The following is a 22,316-nucleotide window of genomic DNA, read 5'->3' as shown; positions in this document are numbered from 1 at the left end:
TCAACTGAAAGCGTTGGACGTCAGGCCATTTCATTGGGTCTCGGTATTCGCATACCTGGGTATGTTTGAAAGGAGTAATAAGTTAAACATTACGTAACTAGGACATACAAAGGGAATCAAAAGCATAATTTACAAGCAACACCTAGATCCACGTTCTAAGTAATTAGCGAGTGAGTGATAAGTGAACCCCAGCCATCAGCGCCAGTTACCTACCATAATCTGTCCACCATATCATTAGAAAGCAGGTATTATTACCACATCACTTTCTTCCAGGTGCATCCCACCATCGTTGTACGGTATCATTGAGATGGCACGACGCCGTACCAAATGCCGCCAACCACTGCCGAATTACCATACACAGTAGCGAACTTGAGAAATCAAATCTATTCTAGATTCTAATTGTCTGGATTGGTAGTATTTCTGTAGTACCAGTACCGCCGTTTACGCTCGCCACTGCTGGCACTCCATCCTGTCCTGTGTTGTATTTAACTTATTACATTATGGGTACAAAAGGGGTCAAAAATAACGATGCTTGTGTTTTTTTCGAAGCGAGGAATATGTCGGCGTGCTTGTATCATCAGACATTCCGAGTCATCTTTGATATTTGGAGGCCGTACCATTTCTAAACCATTGTTAACGTATGAGCCCTGACGTGGGACCTGAATGATACTTACGCTCTCTGCGCCAGAGCCAATTGCTTTTATGCCTGTGACCTTGGCCAACAGAGGGGTTTCAAGATGTTTACAAGGCAATACCGCGTCTTCATCATTCACCTTCTGGTTGAAGATGATATCGTTGGGTAACTGAGGGAGTATCGCAGCGGGACGAGCGATGCCTACCAAGTCACAGCCTCCGCTTTGAACGGCGCTTCGCATGCCTGAACGTGTGCGGAAACCACCGGTCACCATTAACGGTATTGAGGGGAATTCGTTGCGAATCGCTTTGGCAAAGTCCAGGAAGAAAGCTTCCCGTGCCTTGGTATGTTCTGATTTTGCCTTGCGCATATCGTAATCTACATTCGACATCATCTGCTCAAACGGTCAGAAATTAGTCATCTGTAACCTGCCAGTAGTTAGACATCGGCTTACCTTGGGGTCTTCCCATGTTCCGCCGCTGATCTCAACAAAGTCGATATTAGTAGCAACAATGAGTTTAAGCTGTTCAATGCAATCGCGAAGCTCGTCGGTGGATTGTTGGTCTACAGAATTGAACTTGATGCCAACACAAAAGCCCGCCGGGACTGCCCGTTTAATCGACTCCAAGGTCTGCACAACTATTCGCGCGCGGTTTGCAGCCGAACCCCCGTATTCGTCAGTCCTTTTGTTTGTTTTTGGATGAAAGGAATTGAGAGAATAGGTATCCGTGTGCTGCGTGTATTTCAACACCCTGAAACCCTGCCTCGGCCGCTTTACGGGACGCATAGGTGAACTGCTCAATCACCTTGTTGATATCAGCCTGGCTCATCTCGCGGGGAGTACCAAATACGAGTGGGACAAGCGCCTTTGCTAGCAGAAAGGGGCCCATGTCCAGGGGAATAGGACTTGGAGCTATGGTTTTGGTCCACAACCCTCGCTTCCCAGCCATGATAGGCGACTGTCTGCCTGTATGGTTAAGCTGCATGAGCGTGGGCGTTCCATGGCTGTTGCACGCCGATGCCCACTCTTTCCACGCCATTGAGAGCTCGGGCTCAAGAGACGGGTCGACAGAAGCCTCTCCCACATTCCCCAAGTAATCAGCGTCGACCTGGACGTTACCTGTTTCGAATTAGTAGTTCTTCCAGGTAATAATGAAGGACATGGAGCTCACTTACCTGTAAGCAGCATGCCCCATCCACCACGCGCCCATTCCCCGTAGGAGATGTTGAACCGCTCAGTTGGCAGGCCACTTTTAGGCGCCATATTCTCCGCCATTGCGGCTTTAACCAGGCGATTGGTCAAGGTAAGGCCGCATTTCAGAGTGAGTGGCTTGTCAACGACTGTCTCCATTCTGTTATATCCATCCATAACCGTCCAAGCAAATCCGAAAAACGAAGACGGATCGTCTTGGTTTTAATACTTATCGGGAAAGTCAATTGGACCAACAAGGCGCGCATGTCCTAGAGGGATTTAGAGTCATTAGAACTAGGAAGTAAAGGTGATTAGATATTGCGACAAGGGGGTTACCAAGGGAGAATCCTAACAATACTTACCTAGGTAATTTATGATTAATCTACGTTCATCGTGAGTTGTTCCGCAGCTCCGGCAGCTGCATCGGCTTCGGGCGAACCCAAATGGCCGAATCTAGTAAAACCCCAATAGCATTACATTGTACCTAGGTAGGTGGGAGTGTTATCTTTCATGTGATCAAAATTAATATCGAGCGATTTTGTTGCCTAGCAGCTGAGTTCTTGTGAAAAAGGCCTATATAACCCAGGGTGCCGGTGTCAGTAGGCTCTAGTAGATATCCATGGAGGCTCACAACCTGCTCAGCGTCCTACTCTATTACCTTAGGTAGGAATATAGGTATACTACCTTTAGGTACCTATTGCTCGTGGTATGAAAAAATGAATTGAAGTCTATCTTCTATCAATACCGAAAGTGACTGAACGAACATGATGAGCTCTTGGAAGGATAAATGTAAGAACCAAAAGAGCGTAACCATAACTGGTAATCTATGTCTATGTATGCAGTTTGCACGTTATAATGATGCATCGCCCATTGTCATCTCCATATAAAATGAAGAAGTTAATGGGCTTGCCGTAGAGTCAAGTTAAGAAACTTCTTTCTGATCACTGGTATCACTGGTCGCCCGACCTTCTCCCCAACGTGAACAAATGCCGTCGCTTCTTGTCTGACTTCCTCGTTGATCTCCTGCCTGTCCCGCCGAACAGCGGCATTCGTGCAGTGTTCTCTGGATCTTCCTCCTCAGGAACTGTATTATGGAGGCCTAGCGGGCTCCGAGTAAGATGCAAAGGTGCTAGTTGTTTAACGGAATCCATGTTGGTCTCCGTCGAAGCCGATACACTCGTTTCACCATCAAGATGTAGACGCCCAGGTAAAGTCGGTGAAGACTGAGTCGTGCCCTTTTCTTCATCTTTGTCCTTTTCTGGCATCAGCTTAGTCTCACGAGAGGGATAAAAATTTCGCATTTCTTCTTCGTCCATAAGGCTTTCCACACGGAGCGGAAGCTGGATACTGTAGGTTTCAGTCATGGCAGAATCGAAGGAGTTTCGTGGATGTAGGGGGATCCTTGGTACGGTGGGGTCTCCTGCATTATGATGCACAAGAGCGAGCTCAGAGTCATGATGCGTGCCATAGAGCTCATCTTGATTGTTATTCACCAAGCGATTTGCTGCACTTTCTGTTGGGTGCAACGGAACGCCTATAGCGGCATGACCATATTCGCGGAAGGTGGAGACGTCCACGTTGAGATCATCGCCTTGAGCTTCTGCTTGTTCTGCAGCTTCACGAGGCGAGGTGTGTTCATCTGCCTTGGGTGCATTTGTTCGAGGCCCACCCCATGTACGCTTACCTGCCGTACAACATCCATAGACAAGGTATAACCAATTGAAGAAAGGATTGAGCAAAAACATCAACGGGTATAGCCACGCCTTGAATCTGTGCAGAATATAGCCGAAATAGAGCATCAATGCATAATTCAACCCCAATGAGATAGCAATAAATCCGAGCGGCAAGATCACGAGACTGCTAGACGTGGTTGACACTGAAAGAATCATAATAAAGAATAGCAGGGCTGTAGTGCGAATGGTATCTTGCATAAAACGAATAATACACAGCAAAGGATAGCGTCGCCAAATTCTCACGTCGGTAAGCATACACACCTCATTGGAGATGAATCCCAGGAACCAGCGGCGACGCTGCTTTATCAAGCTGCTCATTGTCTGTACAGCCTCGGTCTTACAGAAAGCCCCAGTGCATAACTGTATTTGATACCGCTTCACAGTGCTGACCATAAACAAGTGCGTCAGCCAGCGGTCCTCTCCCAAATGACATTTGATGTAATCGAAGAAGTCGTCAATTCTATCAATCTGATCTTCAAAGTAATACTTGGCCATCTTTCGGAATGCCGAGAATCGCAGCATGGTCAGAGCACCAGGAAGACAAGTCACTGCACCACAGGTAGACTCCACCGAGCGTTCAAATAACTGCCCATGAATGTATTCCATATCCTGCAGGATTGTAATCAAGGAAGTGCTCTGTGTTGTAGAAGTGATGATTCCTGTCATCGCTAGCATGTCATGCCCACTCCCCGGCTTCAGCTCCATATCATACATGAAATTCTGGATGCATACTTTGTCTAGAATACAGTCTGAGTCAATGAAAAGGATGAACAAATCATCATTGTATGCAAGGTAGTCGACGTATATTCGGTCAATGAGCCTAAAAGTCCTCTTTTGGCAGTGCCGCTTACCACCGTGAGGAAATCTGCTGACCGTCACGCGAACGGAGTTGTAGATAACGTCGATACTCTGGTTCTTTTTCTTAGCACTAACAGGAATCCCCAATTGCGTAGCGACCAGTTTCCAAAGCCGTTCTGTCGGCTCTCCGTCGAAGGATAAGAAGACATGGAGACATGACGAAGGGTAATCGCTCCCAACCACAGAGTCGATAGCTTTTATCAGAACACCAGGTTCCTCATTGTAGACAGGCATGACCACGACCACCTTTGGTGTGTTACTTTCGTGTAAAACTTCTTTGACTCTGTTGGAGCGTCCGATTTCGTTTGTCACAAGTCTGTACATGCAAAGAACCCATGGAACCAAGAGTATTATCGAGAAGGTGTAAAACGCGAACCATTGGAGGAAGTAGACCATGGGCCAGGGGAAATGACGAGTGATTACGAGTGGTAAAGGAAGAGTGACGACCATCACGGGCAGAAAAATCGCTCTTGTGCAAGAAAGTTAGCCAGCCGCATTTGACGACAGAATAAGCAAGTCCAGACATACCGAAGTACTGAAAATAGAAGCATCATAAGTACTGCTATCACACGAGTACTCCAGTGATCGGCTTTCCGGCACACGTTCACCAGGCCAAAGAGAAACGCAGCGAGCCAGAGGAACCATTCAAGGAAAGCCGCCAACATGAGGGGCGAAACCAAGGTAATGTAGACAATCTATAAGTCAGATAAGCAAAATAACCAATGCAGCTGGCAATACATAACACACATCCGCCACAGACCACTGGCCTTGAGGCACGCTGTCGCTCTCGGCGTCGCCCATCGTGGAGCAATGAGCAAGCTTCTACTTCTGAAAGCCGGAAGGAAGGAAACCGTTCTGTGTTTGACATGTCACAAGAGCAGTGATTGATACAGAGTGAAGCAAACGATGTGTGAATTGATGATAAAAGATGCGATGTTGGAAGGACAGAAGCGAGAAAGGAGGCCGGGGGTGAAGTGAACATGCCCATTCCCGGTCAGAGCAGCAGCGCCTTCCTCTTTGGGCATTCTGTTCTTTGGGGAAAGAGCAGCCCTTTGGAGCACGCCGCAATCAGGTGACCCGTCAGGAAGGCATCGAACAGAACTAGGCGTATGATACACATGCGTACGCTAAACAATTAGAACCTCCACTCCTTGACCCCGGCCTCTCGCAAAAAAGGTTGGACCTATCCCTTTTCCTATTATCAGTGTAACAGATGCCAGGACCAGGTGGTTGTTTTGGGGGAAATGTTAATTTGTTGGCATTGATAATGATGCACCGCCTTGGCCTCAAAATCATATCCTCATCAGATCTCCATCCATCCAATGAACAAATGCAGTAGTTTGACGCTGTCTTCAATATTGGACACAAAAGGCCTGCTTTGCAAGATCATCGGCGATTCGTGGTGTATCAACGATTAATTGTATACATAGAGCTATGAATGAGTATTCTTTCATGAATCCGACTACCAGCATAGAAGCGGCCATTTAGTAAAACCATCTGGGTTTTACAAGAACTTGTGGAGGAATAAATCCTTTGTTTGTTATAAACAGACTAGCCAAGACTCTCTCGTAAGAGGGTGAGTCGATGGCCTTCTCAAGATCATCGCTATTTATATACGCTTTTCAACAGAGGATGAAGCGCTTATCCGATAACGCCATAAAAAGCGCCGCTGTGCCGCTAAGCCGTTTTCGTAGCTGTGATCCGCTCAGGCTAGCTGCTGCTTGAATTTTTCCCCACCTCTGCAACTTCTTTTTTTTTTCCCTTATCGCGCGCCCATGCTTCTTTTGCTCTGAATCCCTCTTGCGATTTCACTCCCTAATCGCGCAAGAATTTTCCGCCCGTGTTTCCTGTCTATTTTCAACGAATTGACCTGTCCGGCGCACAGCGCTCTCATTTATCCACGATGTCTGGTGAAGTGAAAGCTACCGAGGCGCCTCAGAATGCCAACGCCGATGCTGAGAAGGACGTCAAAGACCTGCTCGCGGAATTGAAGGGAGGCGAAGAGAACAAGACCGAAAATGGCGCCGCAGCTGCGACTTCCGCTCAAGAGGATGATGCTGCGAAAGAAGCTCGTATCGTCGCAGAAGCAGCCAAGCTTGGTGAAGAATCGGCCGTGAAAGAGTCGAAGCCTGAACAGAAGACGGAGCGTAGCGAGCGCCCCTTCAAGTCACGTAACTATCGCGACAACATTAAATCCGATTTCACTTCTCAGAAGACAACTGATGATCCAAGCGAGATCAGAAAGCAGGTTTGTACAGCGCGGCTTTGCTGAAAAAGAGAAACTGTCACTAAGTCTCTCAGGTTGAATTTTATTTCTCCGACTCTAATCTCCCTATGGACAACTTCCTTCTGAAGAAGGTCGGTGGAAGTGCCAACCACGCCGTAGATCTCTCGTTGCTGCACAGTTTCAAGCGCATGCGTCGTTTCCAACCCTTCAGTGCCATCGTTGAGGCATTGAAGTCCTCCGAAACCCTAGAACTTGTCGAGAACGATACTCAAATCCGGCGCAAGGTGCCTCTTCCCGAGTCGGTGAATGACTTCCTCGATCCCAATGTTGTCAAGGTGTTCGAGAACGAGGCCATGGCTCGCAGCGTCTATGTCAAAGGATTTGGCGAAGAGGGCCCTACCACTCAATTTGACATCGAGGCTTTCTTTGCCCCACATGGCCCTACAAATGCCATTCGTCTGCGTCGTGCCTACGACAAGAAATTCAAGGGAAGTGTTTTCGTGGAGTTTGACTCCGAGGAGACTCAGAAAAAATTCCTTGCTTTGGATCCTAAGCCAAAGTGGAAGGGCCAAGACCTGATCATCAAGAGCAAGAAAGATTATTGCGATGAGAAAGTCCGGGATATCGAGTCTGGGAAAATCAAGGCTAGCGGCCGTGGCAACAACAGTGGCCGTGGCCGTGGTGGTCGTGGTCGTGGCCGAAGTGATCGTGGCCGCAGTGATCGTGGCCGAAATGACCGAGATGATCGTCGCGATTGGAGGGAACGTCGCAAGGAGGATCAAAAGAAGGGTTTCCGTGAAGATAAACCTACCATTGACAAGGACGCTCGGTATGCTACATTTTCATTCTTATCTAAACTTTTCTTTTGTATCCGTCAGCTAACACATTATCTAGGGGCGTTCCTGTTATAAAGAGCACCGTAGACGCAACCCCATCTGCCTCTGGCCAGAAGCGAGCTCGTGAAGAAGACAGCAACGGAGCACATGCTGCTAAGAAAGTTGATGTCAAGGAAGGTTGAGCTGTTTACCAACAGACATAATCAGCTTCTTTTCACCAGAAAAGTTATTCCGCATGGGTTTTAAAACTTCATCCTCCGGCGTTGTATTTTCCAGGTCATGGTCATGATTTCATATTGGTTTGGGTTTTCCTTTCTTCGACACCGATGGGCTTTTTATGTTTTCTCTTTAACTATATAGAGCTTCCGCACGATCTACTTACTCTACGAAGAAGCCCGCCGCAATTTCAGTTGACTTAGTATGATAAGCAGTCGGAATGCGGTAATTCTTTATTCAGTAATGTGACTTATTGAAATACAATTGGACATCATACAAGCAAACTACCCTTGTCAATCAATAGTCCCGTAACATCTTCCAACCCCATTCTCGATCATCGCAACACCAGGGTTTCAGGATTGAGGAATAAGTCTAAAACTCCAAGTCAAAAGCAATGGTGTCATCGAAGAGCGCTTCGCGGAAACTCTGGGCCCTGTACGAGAGGTTCAAATCCGCATATTAGTCAGAACTCATTCCGAGTACTCGGAGAAAACAAGAATGAGAGAACAAGAGGGGTTTGCAACGCACTGAGACTGAGCAGCATATCGAGTATATCCCTCGACGTGTTCAGCGCCCTCAAGCACGGCCACAACAGCCATGTCGTAACCCTTGGTACGAGGCACGGCGACGGGGAGAGGCTTGTTGGCTTCAATTGAGATGAGGCCTGTGGTTTCATTAGCTTCTCCTCCCTTCTCTCTTTTTATGTGGGAAAACGTACCAGGAACCTGGCCAAGCTGGCTCTTGACCATTTGGCTCCATTCGGAGATTTGGTCGTCGGTCACCTCGGGCTTGAGGTGGAAGAGGACTGGTGTGTTTTCTTAGATACCTAGGTATTCTGTAATATTCTGCAGCAGATAGAAATTGACTAACCGATGTGGTAAACAGGCATGGTCAAGGAGAGTTGAGAGTTTGTTTGATTATGTTTTAATTATGTGTTGAGCTGTGGTGTATGAAATAGCTGCTGACTTCAAGGATTCAAGTTTTCGAGAAGAGTGTCCAAAGATCATCTTTATACCTGAAGACCCCTCCCTCCTTTTCCTCAGAGTATTCGTGGAGGCACTTCATGTCGGTGTTTTAGACATCTTTTCGCCGACTCCGACCATCCTTCATGAAGGGCTGAATGTGGTCACTGCTAGACAAGAAGTAACCCTAAAAACGGTCGTTTATGCTCTGAATGGACTAATTCCGTACGAAAGAAAAAGAAATCAAAGATAGACACGGTCATCATGTGTAACGTCGACCGTATCTGCCACCCCGCCAAAAAAGAAAAGAAAAGAAAAGAAAGAAAAAAACCCATTTCAGCTCTTGGCCTCTTGCTTACTTTTTACCTGTCTAAGTGCTATATACGCTGATCCGTCCAGTTCGGTATAGCCAGTTATGTTGATTGACGTATGTAACTTCTCCTTGCAAGAAGGTTGCCGCGTATTAGGGCTTTGCTTTCCATGAGTTCTTTCCTAATTTAGTAATAATTTGAGCGCAGTCAATCCCAATGCCGTACGAATCGTTCCAAGGCAAGATGCGAGCACACTGGATTGTAGGTATGTTAGATAATTAATTAAACATGAAATCATAATCTGTGCTTCGGAGTAAGTATGCATTTTTTTCGCCCCGCGATTCGTATTCTGGCAACGAGCTCGCGATCTACATGTAATATGTTTTGTGCGTGTGATTGGATGGCTGTCTTCCTACGTAGGGACCAAGTCATATCATATACATACACGAAAGTCCAAGTGCTGTTTGAATACCTAATGGTAGCTGAGCGTTGCTTGGAAACTCCATCACAAAATAGACGAGCTTATGTAGCGTAATGGAGCAACACCTCCTCGTATTATGCATGAAACCCTGCTTACTTACTTCTACCTGGGTAGATGGCACAGTGATATACTTTTAACTGGAGTCAATCTTGTAGAAAATACCTATTCATAGGGTTATCCACCCTGGCCCGGCCAGAAGTGTTGGTGTGGAATATAAAGTAACCATTACAACACTTGTTTCTTACTAAAGCACATTGAATGAAATGAAAACCTTTGGTGGATAGCGAGCTACCTAATATATAAGTGTCTTCATCTCGCAACCCCAATCATTTGACCAGCAGACCAACAGCAGCCCGGTTTTGGTCTGCCAGCACCTTTGTCATATGCAACCGAGATAATGAGCATTCTTTTCTCATCGGTCTTCTCCTCATACCATTTGAAATCTGTTGAAAGACTCAAATCTAATTCTATTAAGAAATAATTTTCGCCGTCGACCACGCCCAAAAATTGAAATTGCGCCGAACCTTTGTAGCTGACAGGCTCGTACCCCTCTCCCCCCTCCTTTACATGTAGGAAATCAATCCACCATTCAGAGGAGGTGTTGTTTGCTATGTTAGGCGAATGCGGTACACGACGATGCTTCAGCAGTAAGTAGATCGAAAGTTTCTCACTTTGCCTCTGCTCTGCAGTGTGCTCATAGCGCGCTTCACAGAGGTTCAGGAGAGTGTCGAGCTCCGTGATACTATTTTTCGGGAGACGGCTTTCCTCATTAGGTACAGGTTGTAGAGAGTACTGCTTTACTTGGCAGAGGTGCGGAAGACGCTGTACTTCCTTCGACACGATTGCCCACCGCGGCAGATAATAACAAAGACCCCAGACTTCTTGAGGTACACGAGTGCGAGTGTCACTCTCGGAGGTTTTAGAGATCCGTTCGGCTTGCCTGTGACCAGAGGGTTCGCTTTCCCCTCGAGGCTGCTCTGACTTCCCTGGCTCGGATGGCGTAGTTTCAACTTGACGATGATATGTTAGTCAAGGCATATTGAGAGTTTGACATGGCTTTGTTACCTTTTTTTCCTTTTTTTTCTTTCCTAGAAGAAGACATAGTGTATGTATCTCACAAGCTTTTGTTATCGTCCTGATCGAAAGAAGCCCTAGTTGCTAACAGAGTAGAAGTTGCTGTTGCTGTTGCTGTTGCAGTAGAAACGTACCAATCGCAGATGTTTCTGCCACTTAAATACCTATGAAAGAGTCATACCTATGCTCGAGTCAACATTTGAAGTCATATCATGCCTTGTAGAATGATTTGTTCTCAGTTGACATCATTGGCGGCAAGTATAGATGAGCAGGTGGAGGCATGCAAATATTGAGTGCCAACCACTGCAGGCAATATTCCCAGAAAAGAGTTTTGAATGTCAAGTCAATGATATATTTGAGATTATATCGTCTTTTGTGAAACGATGTATTCTTGGCAACACATCGACTCGTTGCGGTTAGAGTCACATGCTAGGTAATTAATAGGGGTTTGAAGTAGATCTTGTGCAAACATGTATTCCATACTTAGGTGTAAGTGATATATATAATGAGGCTAAATATACTTTGTACCCCTTATCCTATGTAGTGGCCACCAGGCATTTACATAAGTAGAGCTTCTGGATGCTCGCTCCAATCTGGGCCTGAGGCACGTTTCGGAGATTCCACTGTGGTCCTACTACTCCGTGATATTCCTATGCACAGTCCTAGCCCTACAGCTTATAAGAGATATACGTAGCTAATAGTTGCAAGGTGTTCAGGAATTCAGTCACCCAACCGGGAACAGACAAACAAGATAAGAATGAAGCGGAAAATTAGAACTAGAATTGATTTAAATTTGATGCCATCCTAGCATTAATCTAGGCTAGTTGATTACACTGGTTGGCATTGTTACTTTGGTTACATGTAAGGAGTTGGCTTAATCAAGCGTGTTCCTTGGTCTGCTCGTACAAAAGTCGAAAAACTCAGCAGCAAGGCCTGTACCGCCGGCCTCTTTTGTGCTCAAGCTGGCAACAACTTCCTTCTTCGGCGTTTCATGCCATCTTCCCCATGGGTTGATGAGCTTCTGTCCGTCGCCCTTCTTGACCTCGGCACTGAGACAAGCCCATAGCCCCGTGTAGGCACCAAACTTGGGAGGGTAAAGCAGCGGCGCCATGATGATTCGCACAAGCTTAGGTGTTCCATCCCAGCCCTTGGTCTTCAGCGTTCCGGGGCTCTGCACCACAGAAACAACGTCCGGAGTGCGCTTGTCAAATTCAGAAGCCAAAAACCAGTTTCCGGCCTTGGACGCGCTGTAGTTGCGGTTCATGTCACTGTGGAAGTGGCCAGGCTTGAGTTCCTCAAAGGAGAGACCCCCTGGAGGACCCGTTAGGTCGACGATTCCCGAAGGAGGTAAAGATGATGCGTACGCTGTCCTTGGGCGCGGACTTAGTAGTCTCCTGGAGAGTGGGAGCGAGCAGTTTCGTCAGTAAATACGGCCCCAAGCAGTTGGTGCCCATGTGCATTTCGTGGCCTTGCTTTGTGGCCGAGCCAGCGGGCTGGCGAGTAATCCCTGCATTGTTGAAAAGCACATCCAGCCGGGATTCTTGCGCAAGGAATGCATCCACTGCTGGTTGATGGTAGTTAAGTCGCTGTCAGGTCGAGAAGAAGGCTCTTGAGCTGGTTTGTCGGGTCTGGTGTGGCGGCCTTGATAGCTTCAATTTCTGCATCGATTCTGGGAGCTGAGCGACCAGCCATGTAGACTGTGCCGCCAGGCGCGTAGAGGATTTTGACAATTTCTAGCCCGACGCCTGAGTTTCCCCCAGTGACAATAAAGACTCCTCCTTCGAGCGAAGGGATTTCCTTCTCGGTGAAATGCGGCTCGGGGGGGAACAGCTGTCCCCAGACGTTACCCATGGTGGCGATGGGACGAATTTTTGGAAGTACCTGGCAATGCAGCGGATGTATTTATTTATGTCTTGTTTTAAAAACAAAAAAAACTTGCCCGCAAGAAAAGCTGCAGCCTGGTCATTGGCCGGCCGCTACTTACGCTTAGTTAGGGCATGCAGGGGTAGTTTTTGTCAGTATGCATTAACCATCCACCATACTGAGCTAGTTAGTTATCTAGCAGCTGAATTGACTAGTATTGACGAGTATTGTCTAACACGAACATCGCTCAAAATACATTATGTTCATCGTTCAACGTTCTACACCTCGCCATCGAATTCAGTTTTGCTTTTTTGGCCATAAAGAAATTTCACTTTTTCTTCTTCGTCTTGTCCACTACATCAACCCATTGTGATCTCACTCCACGCCTCTCCAACGCCGTTTCAACCGCCTTGCGCTGGTCGCCTTGAACAAGAATCTCCATAATGCCCTTGACGGCTCCAGTAGCTTGAGAAACACTAGTGCTGGAAGCGCATTTCTTCTGCAACTCCTCAGCCAAGAAGGTAGGGATGATGCCAAACACCTCGATTCCAGATACCTTGGTGACTGTCTTGTTAGATCCCCGCCTTTCAACGGTTACTAGTACTTTTGGTGGACTTCCGGCTTTCGGCTTCACGTCCGTTACTACCGTTTGTCCTTGCTTGAGGATGGCATGATATGATGCAAGAAGCGATGCATCGGATACAATGCGCTTGAGAAGGCCGTCTCGAGTGACTTCCCGTCGTGCTAGCGCTGCTCTGTCATCGGCTGACGAGGACGAGTATATGGTATTCGATAGAAAAGGATCCAGCTTGATAATGCGTCGATTTGATTCGGATACGAGCGGAGGATCTTGAGATGTCAGATATTGATCCAAGCGACTAGACACATCGGAATATTTGTAGTAATTCTTCGGATCAGATGCGCCGAGCGCTGGAAAGAGCGTCGGGGTAAGTTTTTGAGTAGGCCTGTACAAGACCTGTACGGTAAGTGTCTGTCCAACCGACGGATCAACGCCTTCTTCGGTAGTAGCCTTTTGTTTGCCTGACACCGGTTTCCCGGAGTTTTCCACAATATTTCTGGTGGGTATTCTGTAAGGAACGAACTGCTCAATGCGGCGGTCGTTGAAATCCACATCGATGACGATTGTCTCTTGTCCATTGCGATCTTTGGATTTCACCAATGCTTCCTTGTCTAGATATTTGATGAATTTCTTAACGTTTTTCCAGCTAGTCTTCTTGATCTGGTAGAACTGGGCTTGGTGTGTTGAGTATATCGGAAGGTATGGAGTCACGAGCCGAGATATTACCGCAGATGGTTGAACAGGGAGAGTCAGTCCATGGTTTGGCGTGCTTGGATTATCCTTTTTCAGCTGATAAAGAGAATATACGAACGCTTTCACGAAGGCTTCATCAATCTCTGTAACACGAACGGTTAGAAACTATGTTGGGGGGTGAAAAAATAAGTGCAGCATGCACATGTACAACCCACCTTTAACCGTTGGTTCAGCTTCCGGCTCAAGAGGTTCCTGTTCCTCTTCGTCTGGACGAGCCTCTTCCCGTCGCGCTTCCGCTTCCTGTTCTTTCAAAGTCAACTCCTGCACTGCGTCCTCAACATCTCTGGTCTCCTCGTCCCAGCCTTCCAGGTATTCTGGAGCAGATTGACCAGGCCTAGAGGAGGAGCTCCATGACCACAACTCATCACCTTCCCAGTGTAAACCGCGTACTGCGTGGCCCTTTGTGCCCTGAACTTCACCCAGTTCCGACACATTAATTTCACATATCCCAACAAATACAGGCACGGTATGGCTGTCCAGACTAGCAACAGCCACGGCAGAACCCTTGACAGCTTTGCTCGGGAATGGTGGCCCATTGGCTAACCCGGGGGTCATCAGATCCGCGCCTCCAAAAAGCTTGCCCATGACCAGGGCTGGCGTGTGTAATAGGGGTAGGATACGCGGGTTATGCCATAGGGAGTACACCGTTGGGTATAGCCGTCCATCTGCGCCCGGTCCTTGCTCTATTTTAAACCACAAAATTCTTTCTTCGCCTCCAAATTCAGGATGCGATCCGGCATATACTGTGCCTTGCACTTCCCGGAGATCTGGTCCTGACGTTGTTGTGAACCGGGCAGAAAGGGAGTTTTCGGGGAGGAGGGTATTTCTGATTGCTGTAAGATTGCTGGCTGTCTCTTTTGCGGCGTTTCCATCTTCGTTATTCTTGTCTTCCGAGGGAGATGCCGGAGGGATAGGGATTTGGTAATCTTTGATAATCTGATCGGCTATCTTTCGTCGATCTGAGGAGCGTAAAGGAGAAAGTGTTTTGATCTATTATAATAGCAAGATGTTAGCACTATTGAAGGCATTTATTGAAGCTGTGTTATGAGGGGTATTGCGGGGTGGCAGCAGTGGTTGATGCTATTCACCGTTGGCTTTTTCTTGAACATGCTGGCTATTCCTCACAATACAAGGAGAGAATAGTATCGCCAGAGACGAGGAGTGGTGTAGGGAGAAGAGGTGGTGTTAGCCTGGGGAGAAATCCGTCCTGCTGATGACATAAATAAATGCGGGCGGGGACGGCAGCTCCGCATTGTACATAATTTATCCTCCGCTCTGCCAGCTCGGCTGATTGGCTGATGCCTTACGATGACTCGAGATGAGTCGAGGTGACATTTATTCTGCGAAGAATGTATGAATCATATTGTTCTGCTATGTGCCATTGGACAGTCAAGATGGCCTAAACACCAAGGAGGACATAGTGCAAAAGTAGACTACAACAATTTCCAAAGTATAGACGCACATCGGTTGGTGAACCCTTTTTGAGTATCAATTAAACAGGCCTTTTAGATACCACACGGCGAAGTCGGTTGACTACCACCAGTAACAGTGGTAAAGAATGTGGTGGTCGAGGCTAATGTTGTGAGCGCAGTCACCACAGAAGTTGAGACTGATTCGGAAGCAGCAGCAGCAGCAGCAGCAGCAGTAGTAGTAGAAGCTGACGGCGTAGCGCTGGCAGGAGCAACAACATCGGATGAAGCACCGCTCCATAGCGTTGGTCCAGGTATGATGTACGTCGACAAAGACGTGTAAATGTTGATCAAAATACCAGGATCAGTCGGGCTATAGAGGTCTTCTCCAGGAGTACCAGACGGGCTGGCGGTTCCGCTACCGGTAATCTCCAAGTTGATACATTGGGGGTAATTCTGAGCCCCATCCACTTCCTGAGCCGAGTGAAGAGCAATGATCTCATGTCGCAATACATAGTTCCCAGGTTCAATGGACGAAGGAATTGTAACAGTCCAGCTGTTGTTGGCAGCGATCAGCTCATTCGCGGCCCATGTCCCCGGTACTTGGGTATCGTTGATCAAGCCAGCTTGATCAATTTTGACAAAATTCAACTGGGTTTTGTCCACCGTCGAACAGTTGCCATTGCAATTGGCGAGATACGTGATAACCGGGCCGTAGTGGCTATCGGGCCACGGAGTCCACTGAAGCTCAACAGTGCCCCCAGCAGCGACTGGAGCAGATAGCTGTGCAGGAGTGGCATTCTGGTGGCAGATAATATCTGGATCGGCATACTCAGTGCCGTCGATAAAACCCAGGTTCGTTGCTGTAGTTGCCCATCCGATGACAGCCGGCGGATCCTCCATATAGGGATATTGGGTTACAATGTATCCAGAATAACTAAAATACTTCCCTGTAAGTACGTCATGTTATGGTTGCTCAAATCTGATGTTTACTTACAAGGCATCTCCAATAACAATGCCTTGTACATAGCCATGGGCAGCAACAGTTGAGGCTACAGCCAGGAAAACAGACAGTACAGTGACTTTAGCAGAAGGCATCTCAGCAATGAGTTGCAAAATCGAAAGAAGAAGGAAGGCAGATAGAGAAGGGGGAAACGCTTCGATCAACGAAGTTCTGATAGAAAGGAAGATATAACTCAGTTATTAGAATTGAAAGTGAAGAATGACTTGAAATAGCGAGACAGGCTTGATTCGCATATTTATACAAGCCCCAGGCATACTGAGCCCTTGTTGCCGATAATTCGACTGATCGGCATTCAGCAGCTGGCGCAGTCCTGTCATTTCGCCTGTATCCAGACCCCGCCTAGGTCGTCAAGATCATGGCATTCAGAGATAATAGACCGACAATCCGCGATCTTGGCTGAGGGAAAATATGGATGCCCAGCTCATAAGCATGGTTTCGGTTCGTCTCCATGTCGAGACAAGTCGTCCAATACGCAGGGAATCGCGCAGGACCGATGAAACAGTCGGCGTCGTCGAAATAACCTCCTGGGCCCCGTCCAATCACCGCGCTGCCCCAAGATGCGAGCCTGTCTCACCATCCATAGCCTTACGTCTCAGGCATTCCATCTCCAGAAGCATTTCATTCGTCAGAAAGCGAAAGTTGATGCCTGCGCGCCGACGAACGCTTGGCGGCTTACGTTATCGAGGCGTCGCTGCCTTGCTGCCTCAGGCGGCGCGACCCCGACTTGTCACCCGCAAATCTTCCTTCCTTCCTCCGTCCGCCGCGATTCTTATTCTTCTTATTCCAGGCTTCCAGAAGGCTGGCCCAATCAACCTCTCTCTCGCTAGCCTGATCCTGGCCAACACAGAAGCCTGATCCATGTGCTCTCTCCTGGTGGTGGCTCCGGTCAGTCTGGTCTGTTCTTCCGTTGCATTCCTTTACAGCCTCCTCGATCAGCCTCGACATAGTTAACCCGTCGAAGTCATCCCACACCGACATTCCAGACCAATCTTTCCCACCCGGCAGGACTTTTCCATCTCTTGTCAACTGCCCGATTCCAAGTGTCATATTTCCTCGTGCCCACATTATTCTTCGCGGGCGGCATGATTGTTGACATCGGCCATTAAAGGACGTTCCTCGTTTGTGCGTGTCCAACCCGGGCTCCCGTCCCCCCTGAAAACGGAATACCTCGGTGTGAGTATAAGTCAGAAATTTGGGAGTTCCGACGCACTAGGATTTGAGCGGTCAATCGCGTAACACGATCTTCGTGTGAATTACCTTGGGTTCGCAACCTATCTCGTCCACGCTTCGATCAATCAGTCCACAATGAGACCGCCTGAAGCCCCCTCGTCGCCCGTATTCGCTACGTTGGATCCGACAGTGCTGGATACCGAAATGAACGGAGTCTATGAGGACGCCGATACGGAGTTTGTAAATGGCGGCGACTATCATCAACCCCATGACGCCGGCAGGGAATTCGACGATATATTTGCTCACTCAACTCATGCTCGAATTGTCGATAATAGTGGGTTATACGTGTCTCCCTCTGAAGTGTCTTCTGTGAAGCAGCAGCAGCATTCCAAATCTCTCAAGCGGCCTCTGGAGTTTTCCCTCGACTCACCGTCGGATTCACCGTGCGACAACTCGAGTCCTGGTTCGTCTGCAGAGTCAATGCGGGACCACGGGCGTAACTCGTCCGTTGGGTCAGCTGCCTACAGTGATGCTGCTATAAAATTTGACAGCGATGGATGGTTTAACGCGCAAGCATTTTCAGAAAAGGATGACAATCTGTTCGGCTTAGAAAATGATTTTGCCGGCTTCGATCCTAAATACACAGATATTGAATCGAGTAATAAAGTCATGGACTCTGCTTTTGACTTTGAAAGCGCAGCGAGCAGTCCAATGCCTCTAAAGAACGAGGTCACATCTTCCTTTGGAGCAGCAGAGAAATACAAAAGCAGTTCAAAAGTCCAGGCCAATAGCTTCGCTTCATCCAAACCTACAAGCGTGGTAAGTGTTTCCCCTTCTGTTCCATATCGAAGCACAGCATGAATCTGATTGGATTCCCTTCTTGTGATAGAATCATTATCCTGGGTCGCCCTTCTACTCCGCTAGCTCTAGAGAAGCATCTCCAATGACATCGAGACTCCCCAATAATGCACGATCTACTTCATCACAGTGGAGTGGCCGCTCCCCTTCTTCCGTCCTAGATGAGAACTTTGCAGGAATTTCCGCGAATACTTTATCTGTGCACAATGCAGCCTTGAATCTAAACATTAACGCCGGTCAAAGCGAAGTACAATTTGGTATGCCAGATTACTCCGTCAATTCTTTTAGCGCTAAATCGGCCCCTCGCGCTCCGACACGTACTGTTCTCCATGTGCATCCAACATCGCTCAAATCTCGAGTGGAAACGCAAATCCCAATTCGACTCACCTTATATCCCCTTCCTGCCGGTGTCAAAAAGCTGCGTTTACCCACACATACCATTTCGAAGCCCAAGTTCTTAGCAAAACCCGATGTAATTCGGTCTCCAGAGGTCCTTGAGCTGCATACGAGCCTTGTATGTACCAGTGCAATGCGAGATGAGTCGAAACTGGAACGAGCCTATGCCAGAGCTCGTGGGGAAGAAGTGAAACACTCCTCTATTACGTCAGCTGCTACAGAGAGTACTCAGGAAGAAGTCCAAGACACGCCTTTAGATGGCGGCGATGTAAAAATCTGCCAAGGATGTATTCAGCGAGAAAGAAAACGTGCCTCACGGAAGAAACAGAGGAAACCAGATGAAGACGAACTTTTCCAAAAAAACGAAGACAAAAGAGTTATTGTTTTCAATACCAATGAAATGAAGGATTGGGTCGAGCCGGCCAAGGATTCTTCTATGACTTTCACCCCGCCAGGAGCTATGCAAGTTGAGCTGCCAATGCGAATAGCATGTTACTGTCGGCATCAAAACGAAAAGATTGGCTTCCAGTAAGCACAGTGATTTTGAACTCGTTTGACTGAATTCCGAAGCTAACGAAAACATCCAGGGTTATTCTTACTATAAAGGATCATTTAGATAATGTGGTGGCTCAAGCAATCACCAACTCGATAATGATTACCGACGATCACAAGACTCACGCAGCAGCATCATCAGCTGCTACAGCGGCAGTAGCTCCGAATGCCGTGGTGACAGATAGCGCTCAGCAGCTGCCCGGCACTGGCGTTTTCGTTTCCGGTCCCTCTCAAGAGATGGCAAAAGGCCCGCTTGGCGGGCAACAAACGTTTCAAATGTCATCATCTAATGCCGATCTTCAGAGCCTTCAGCAACAACTATCTTCTCAATATTCAATGACCCCAGGGGCCTTTGCAATACCGCAAGCCAACGGGAGCTCGTCTGCTTCTCTCACACCACGCAATTCATCGAGACAGACATCTCCCTCCGAGTACGGTGGACCTTCGAACAAACGTCGGAAGCACAGCGGTTCCGGCAAGTTGCCCACCGGACTGACTATGACTAGACTTGATAGTCCCCAGGCGACCTCTTCGACGAGTTCTTCTGTTAACGGCCAATTTTCTTCCAATTCTAGAAGCTATTTTTCGCCGGTCGAACAACCTTTCGCTACGCCAATTGGTGTCGCCGGTCCCTTCAGCAACAGTCCACCTACTCCAAATACCAACGAAACTCCTTATTTCAATGCCATCCAACAACCTCAGAACTTAGATGGGCTTACTCAAAATCAATTCATGTCAACTCCGAGCTCTACCCATGCAAGTCGGCCGGGCTCGCCAGGATTGACATCGCGCAACAACTTTGCTGAACCGGCACAAGGATTAGCTAGTGGGCCAAATCCAGTGAGCCAAGCCTGGCCTCGTCTGACAAACGCTGGAAATCGCTTGCCAACAATAATTCATAAGCTTGTTCCAGCCGAAGGCTCGACAACTGGAGGGACGGAGGTCACATTATTGGGCAGCGGATTTTACCCAGGCATGGAAGTTGTTTTTGGTGATACTCTCGCCACGACAACAACATTCTGGGGTGATAAATGCCTGAACTGTCTTACCCCACCGGCGTTACAACCTGGTCTTGTACCCGTTGTCTTCAAGCACGAGCATCCTACCTTCGGCCAAGTTACTCAGACCCATCCAATACTTCCCAAACAACAACACTTTTTCCGCTACGTGGATGATCGGGAGCTCCAAATGTACAGACTGGCGCTTAGTATCTTAGGTCAAAAATTACGGAATCCATCAGATGCTTTCCAAACTGCTCAACGCATCATGGGTGGTGACCAGGCCGCTTTGTGGAACCTGCAAAATGATATCCAAGGAGGCAGCAGTGGGCAACGACAAATTCCTAACCTCAATGCTCAAGGCCAGACCAGCGATCTAGACTCACGAATGCTGACATATTTGGAGTTCATCGATCTAGATGATAGTCCCCGTGCCCCGAGGTATAACTCGCGATCAACCACCGGTCAGACGCTGTTGCATTTTGCTTCATCTCTAGGTTTGACTAGATTTGTTGCGGGGCTTCTTGCTAGAGGCGCAAATCCAGATGTTCAGGACAAGAACGGCCATGTGCCTATGCATTTCGCTGCATTGAGCGGACATGCTCATATTGTACACCGTCTTAGACTAGCAGGCGCCGATGCTTTGACCAGGAATCTCCGAGGATTTACACCTGCTGATATTGCAACCTCGCTGCCTGCTCACCAGGCTGCACTTATACCAGCACGCCATTATCGATCTCGCAGTGTGGGTTCTTCGCCTTCTCTCCGTCGCCGTCCTAGTAGCTCTGCGTCCTTAAATTCATTTTGGGAAGCATCTTCGGCATCTGGATCTTTTAACCTAGCTCAGGACGAGTTCGAAGATGATGAGTCATCTGAAGCAGATGAGGAGGAGGCCGATGCGTATTTATCTTCTTCGCGAAGGTCGAGTGTCCACCATGATACAGGATCATCCCTGTATTATCCCCGTTCTCGCGAAGGCAGCGTCAATGTTGATGCGATCAGCACGCAAGTCGAATCAAACGTCGAGACAGAAACGGCGTCTAACACACCTCCGCCACCTGATTCGCTAGTTGCATGGCGCGATCACCTTGCAACTCAAATCAACCAATTTCAACAGAGCGTTGGCAGAGCGTTTCCAAACCTTCCTGCCCTTCCACCGATGCCACCGATGCCTGCTTTGCCTGACTACCAGGCGTATCCCATGATGCGTCGGATTAGTAACTTGGTTCCTCACAGACCAGGATCTTCATGGTCTTCAAAGGACGGCTGGTGGGACTTGTTTACTGGAAATTCTGCCCCAGCAGCCAATCAAAATCAACCCCCTGCATACGATGAGCTATACCCACATCAAGAGTTGGACGAAGATCGGGAACATGAGCTCAAGAAAACTTCGTTGCTCAGGGCAGCCACAGAAGCAGCACTAGACCAGCACTTTGAGGCACAAGCCGGACCGTCCAATTCAAATGCGGAGGCTGAGACTGTGAACAACAAGCACGAAGAAATAACCGATATTCGAATTGGTCGTAAGACTGTGATTTCTCGCCAGCAACAGAAGCAGTTGAGACAGCAACAAGCGCGCAAAATGAAGGGGCTGACGAAGGATAAAAATCTTTTCTTCTTCTGGGTAAGTGGTCTTCCTTTCTCCTCCTCCGCCCGCGTATTTGAAGATGAATATCATTTCTAATTATTTTTCATCAGCTCCCAATGTTACTTCTGTTCCTAGGCCTATGGCTTCGAAATTTTGTGCCAGGTCTATGGCAAGGTGTTTCTGAGGGGTATCAGTTCGTCAAGACCCGCTACCTACAGCGTAGCATTACAGCAGCACCATAGAGATAGGGTAGCATTCGTTGGTCGTCATAATTTCTCTTTCTTTTTTTTCTTTTCTCTCGTGACATGCAATAGATATCCTTTTTTTGAGCCAGGCAGCAAACCCTGTTTTTCATCCTATTTTGCCCCCTTTTATACTCGCGCAGATTTTTAATGGTTCCCGGGAGGGAGTATGTGTGTCTTCACGGAGATGGGTGTCTTGTACATATGATTGACTCTGTGTATTTATATATCAATTGAAAGGCTTTGAAGATCGAATATGCAACGTGTCTAGTGTAAGACAGATGCGTTTCTAACGCGTATTTCTTGCTATAGCCATCTGCAATATATACTATACCGAGCTCATCTTAGGAATTCCACCA

The 22,316-nt window shown here is 47.8% G+C and overlaps 8 protein-coding genes across 8 annotated transcripts, besides 1 other annotated feature; 2 read left to right on the top strand and 6 right to left on the bottom strand.

The window, feature by feature from the left end:
* Window positions 1-577: 577 nt before the first annotated feature.
* Window positions 578-1,910, bottom strand: UA08_00766 (hypothetical protein; the record flags this gene model as incomplete). The annotated part of the gene is made up of 5 exons (XM_020260608.1): window positions 578-622; window positions 675-1,028; window positions 1,089-1,317; window positions 1,394-1,754; window positions 1,811-1,910. 5 exons carry the CDS (start codon window positions 1,908-1,910, stop codon window positions 578-580), a joined length of 1,089 nt encoding a protein of 362 aa, XP_020124498.1.
* An 866-nt stretch (window positions 1,911-2,776) lies between these two features.
* UA08_00765 (Chitin synthase D) lies at window positions 2,777-5,218 on the bottom strand (the record flags this gene model as incomplete). The annotated part of the gene is made up of 4 exons (XM_020260607.1): window positions 2,777-3,702; window positions 3,817-4,886; window positions 4,946-5,112; window positions 5,165-5,218. 4 exons carry the CDS (start codon window positions 5,216-5,218, stop codon window positions 2,777-2,779), a joined length of 2,217 nt encoding a protein of 738 aa, XP_020124497.1.
* Window positions 5,219-6,320: 1,102 nt separating this feature from the next.
* Window positions 6,321-7,662, top strand: UA08_00764 (hypothetical protein; the record flags this gene model as incomplete). Its single annotated transcript, XM_020260606.1, has 3 exons — window positions 6,321-6,665; window positions 6,719-7,473; window positions 7,539-7,662. The coding sequence occupies 3 exons, from the start codon at window positions 6,321-6,323 to the stop codon at window positions 7,660-7,662; spliced, it is 1,224 nt and encodes a 407-aa protein (XP_020124496.1).
* Window positions 7,663-8,068: 406 nt separating this feature from the next.
* On the bottom strand, window positions 8,069-8,585 carry UA08_00763 (hypothetical protein; the record flags this gene model as incomplete). The annotated part of the gene is made up of 4 exons (XM_020260605.1): window positions 8,069-8,129; window positions 8,225-8,360; window positions 8,415-8,501; window positions 8,567-8,585. The coding sequence occupies 4 exons, from the start codon at window positions 8,583-8,585 to the stop codon at window positions 8,069-8,071; spliced, it is 303 nt and encodes a 100-aa protein (XP_020124495.1).
* Window positions 8,586-11,398: 2,813 nt separating this feature from the next.
* On the bottom strand, window positions 11,399-12,375 carry UA08_00762 (hypothetical protein; the record flags this gene model as incomplete). The annotated part of the gene is made up of 3 exons (XM_020260604.1): window positions 11,399-11,918; window positions 11,956-12,088; window positions 12,210-12,375. The coding sequence occupies 3 exons, from the start codon at window positions 12,373-12,375 to the stop codon at window positions 11,399-11,401; spliced, it is 819 nt and encodes a 272-aa protein (XP_020124494.1).
* Window positions 12,376-12,715: 340 nt separating this feature from the next.
* Window positions 12,716-14,829, bottom strand: UA08_00761 (hypothetical protein; the record flags this gene model as incomplete). The annotated part of the gene is made up of 3 exons (XM_020260603.1): window positions 12,716-13,803; window positions 13,876-14,710; window positions 14,809-14,829. The coding sequence occupies 3 exons, from the start codon at window positions 14,827-14,829 to the stop codon at window positions 12,716-12,718; spliced, it is 1,944 nt and encodes a 647-aa protein (XP_020124493.1).
* A 396-nt stretch (window positions 14,830-15,225) lies between these two features.
* UA08_00760 (Endoglucanase-4) lies at window positions 15,226-16,227 on the bottom strand (the record flags this gene model as incomplete). The annotated part of the gene is made up of 2 exons (XM_020260602.1): window positions 15,226-16,066; window positions 16,127-16,227. 2 exons carry the CDS (start codon window positions 16,225-16,227, stop codon window positions 15,226-15,228), a joined length of 942 nt encoding a protein of 313 aa, XP_020124492.1.
* Window positions 15,340-15,409: a repeat region (Identified by RepeatMasker using a combination of RepBase library and repeat library created with RepeatScout).
* Window positions 16,228-17,458: 1,231 nt separating the features above from the next.
* UA08_00759 (hypothetical protein) lies at window positions 17,459-21,957 on the top strand (the record flags this gene model as incomplete). The annotated part of the gene is made up of 4 exons (XM_020260600.1): window positions 17,459-18,142; window positions 18,312-19,105; window positions 19,165-21,751; window positions 21,826-21,957. 4 exons carry the CDS (start codon window positions 17,459-17,461, stop codon window positions 21,955-21,957), a joined length of 4,197 nt encoding a protein of 1,398 aa, XP_020123909.1.
* Between the last annotated feature and the right edge of the window lie 359 nt (window positions 21,958-22,316).

The sequence above is a fragment of the Talaromyces atroroseus genome, assembly GCF_001907595.1.
Source record: "Talaromyces atroroseus strain IBT 11181 chromosome Unknown scaffold_0, whole genome shotgun sequence".
In the NCBI taxonomy this organism is placed as follows: Eukaryota; Fungi; Ascomycota; class Eurotiomycetes; order Eurotiales; family Trichocomaceae; genus Talaromyces; species Talaromyces atroroseus.
The sequence above is the reverse complement of the archived record's forward strand: the minus strand, read 5'-3'. Positions and strand labels throughout refer to the sequence as shown.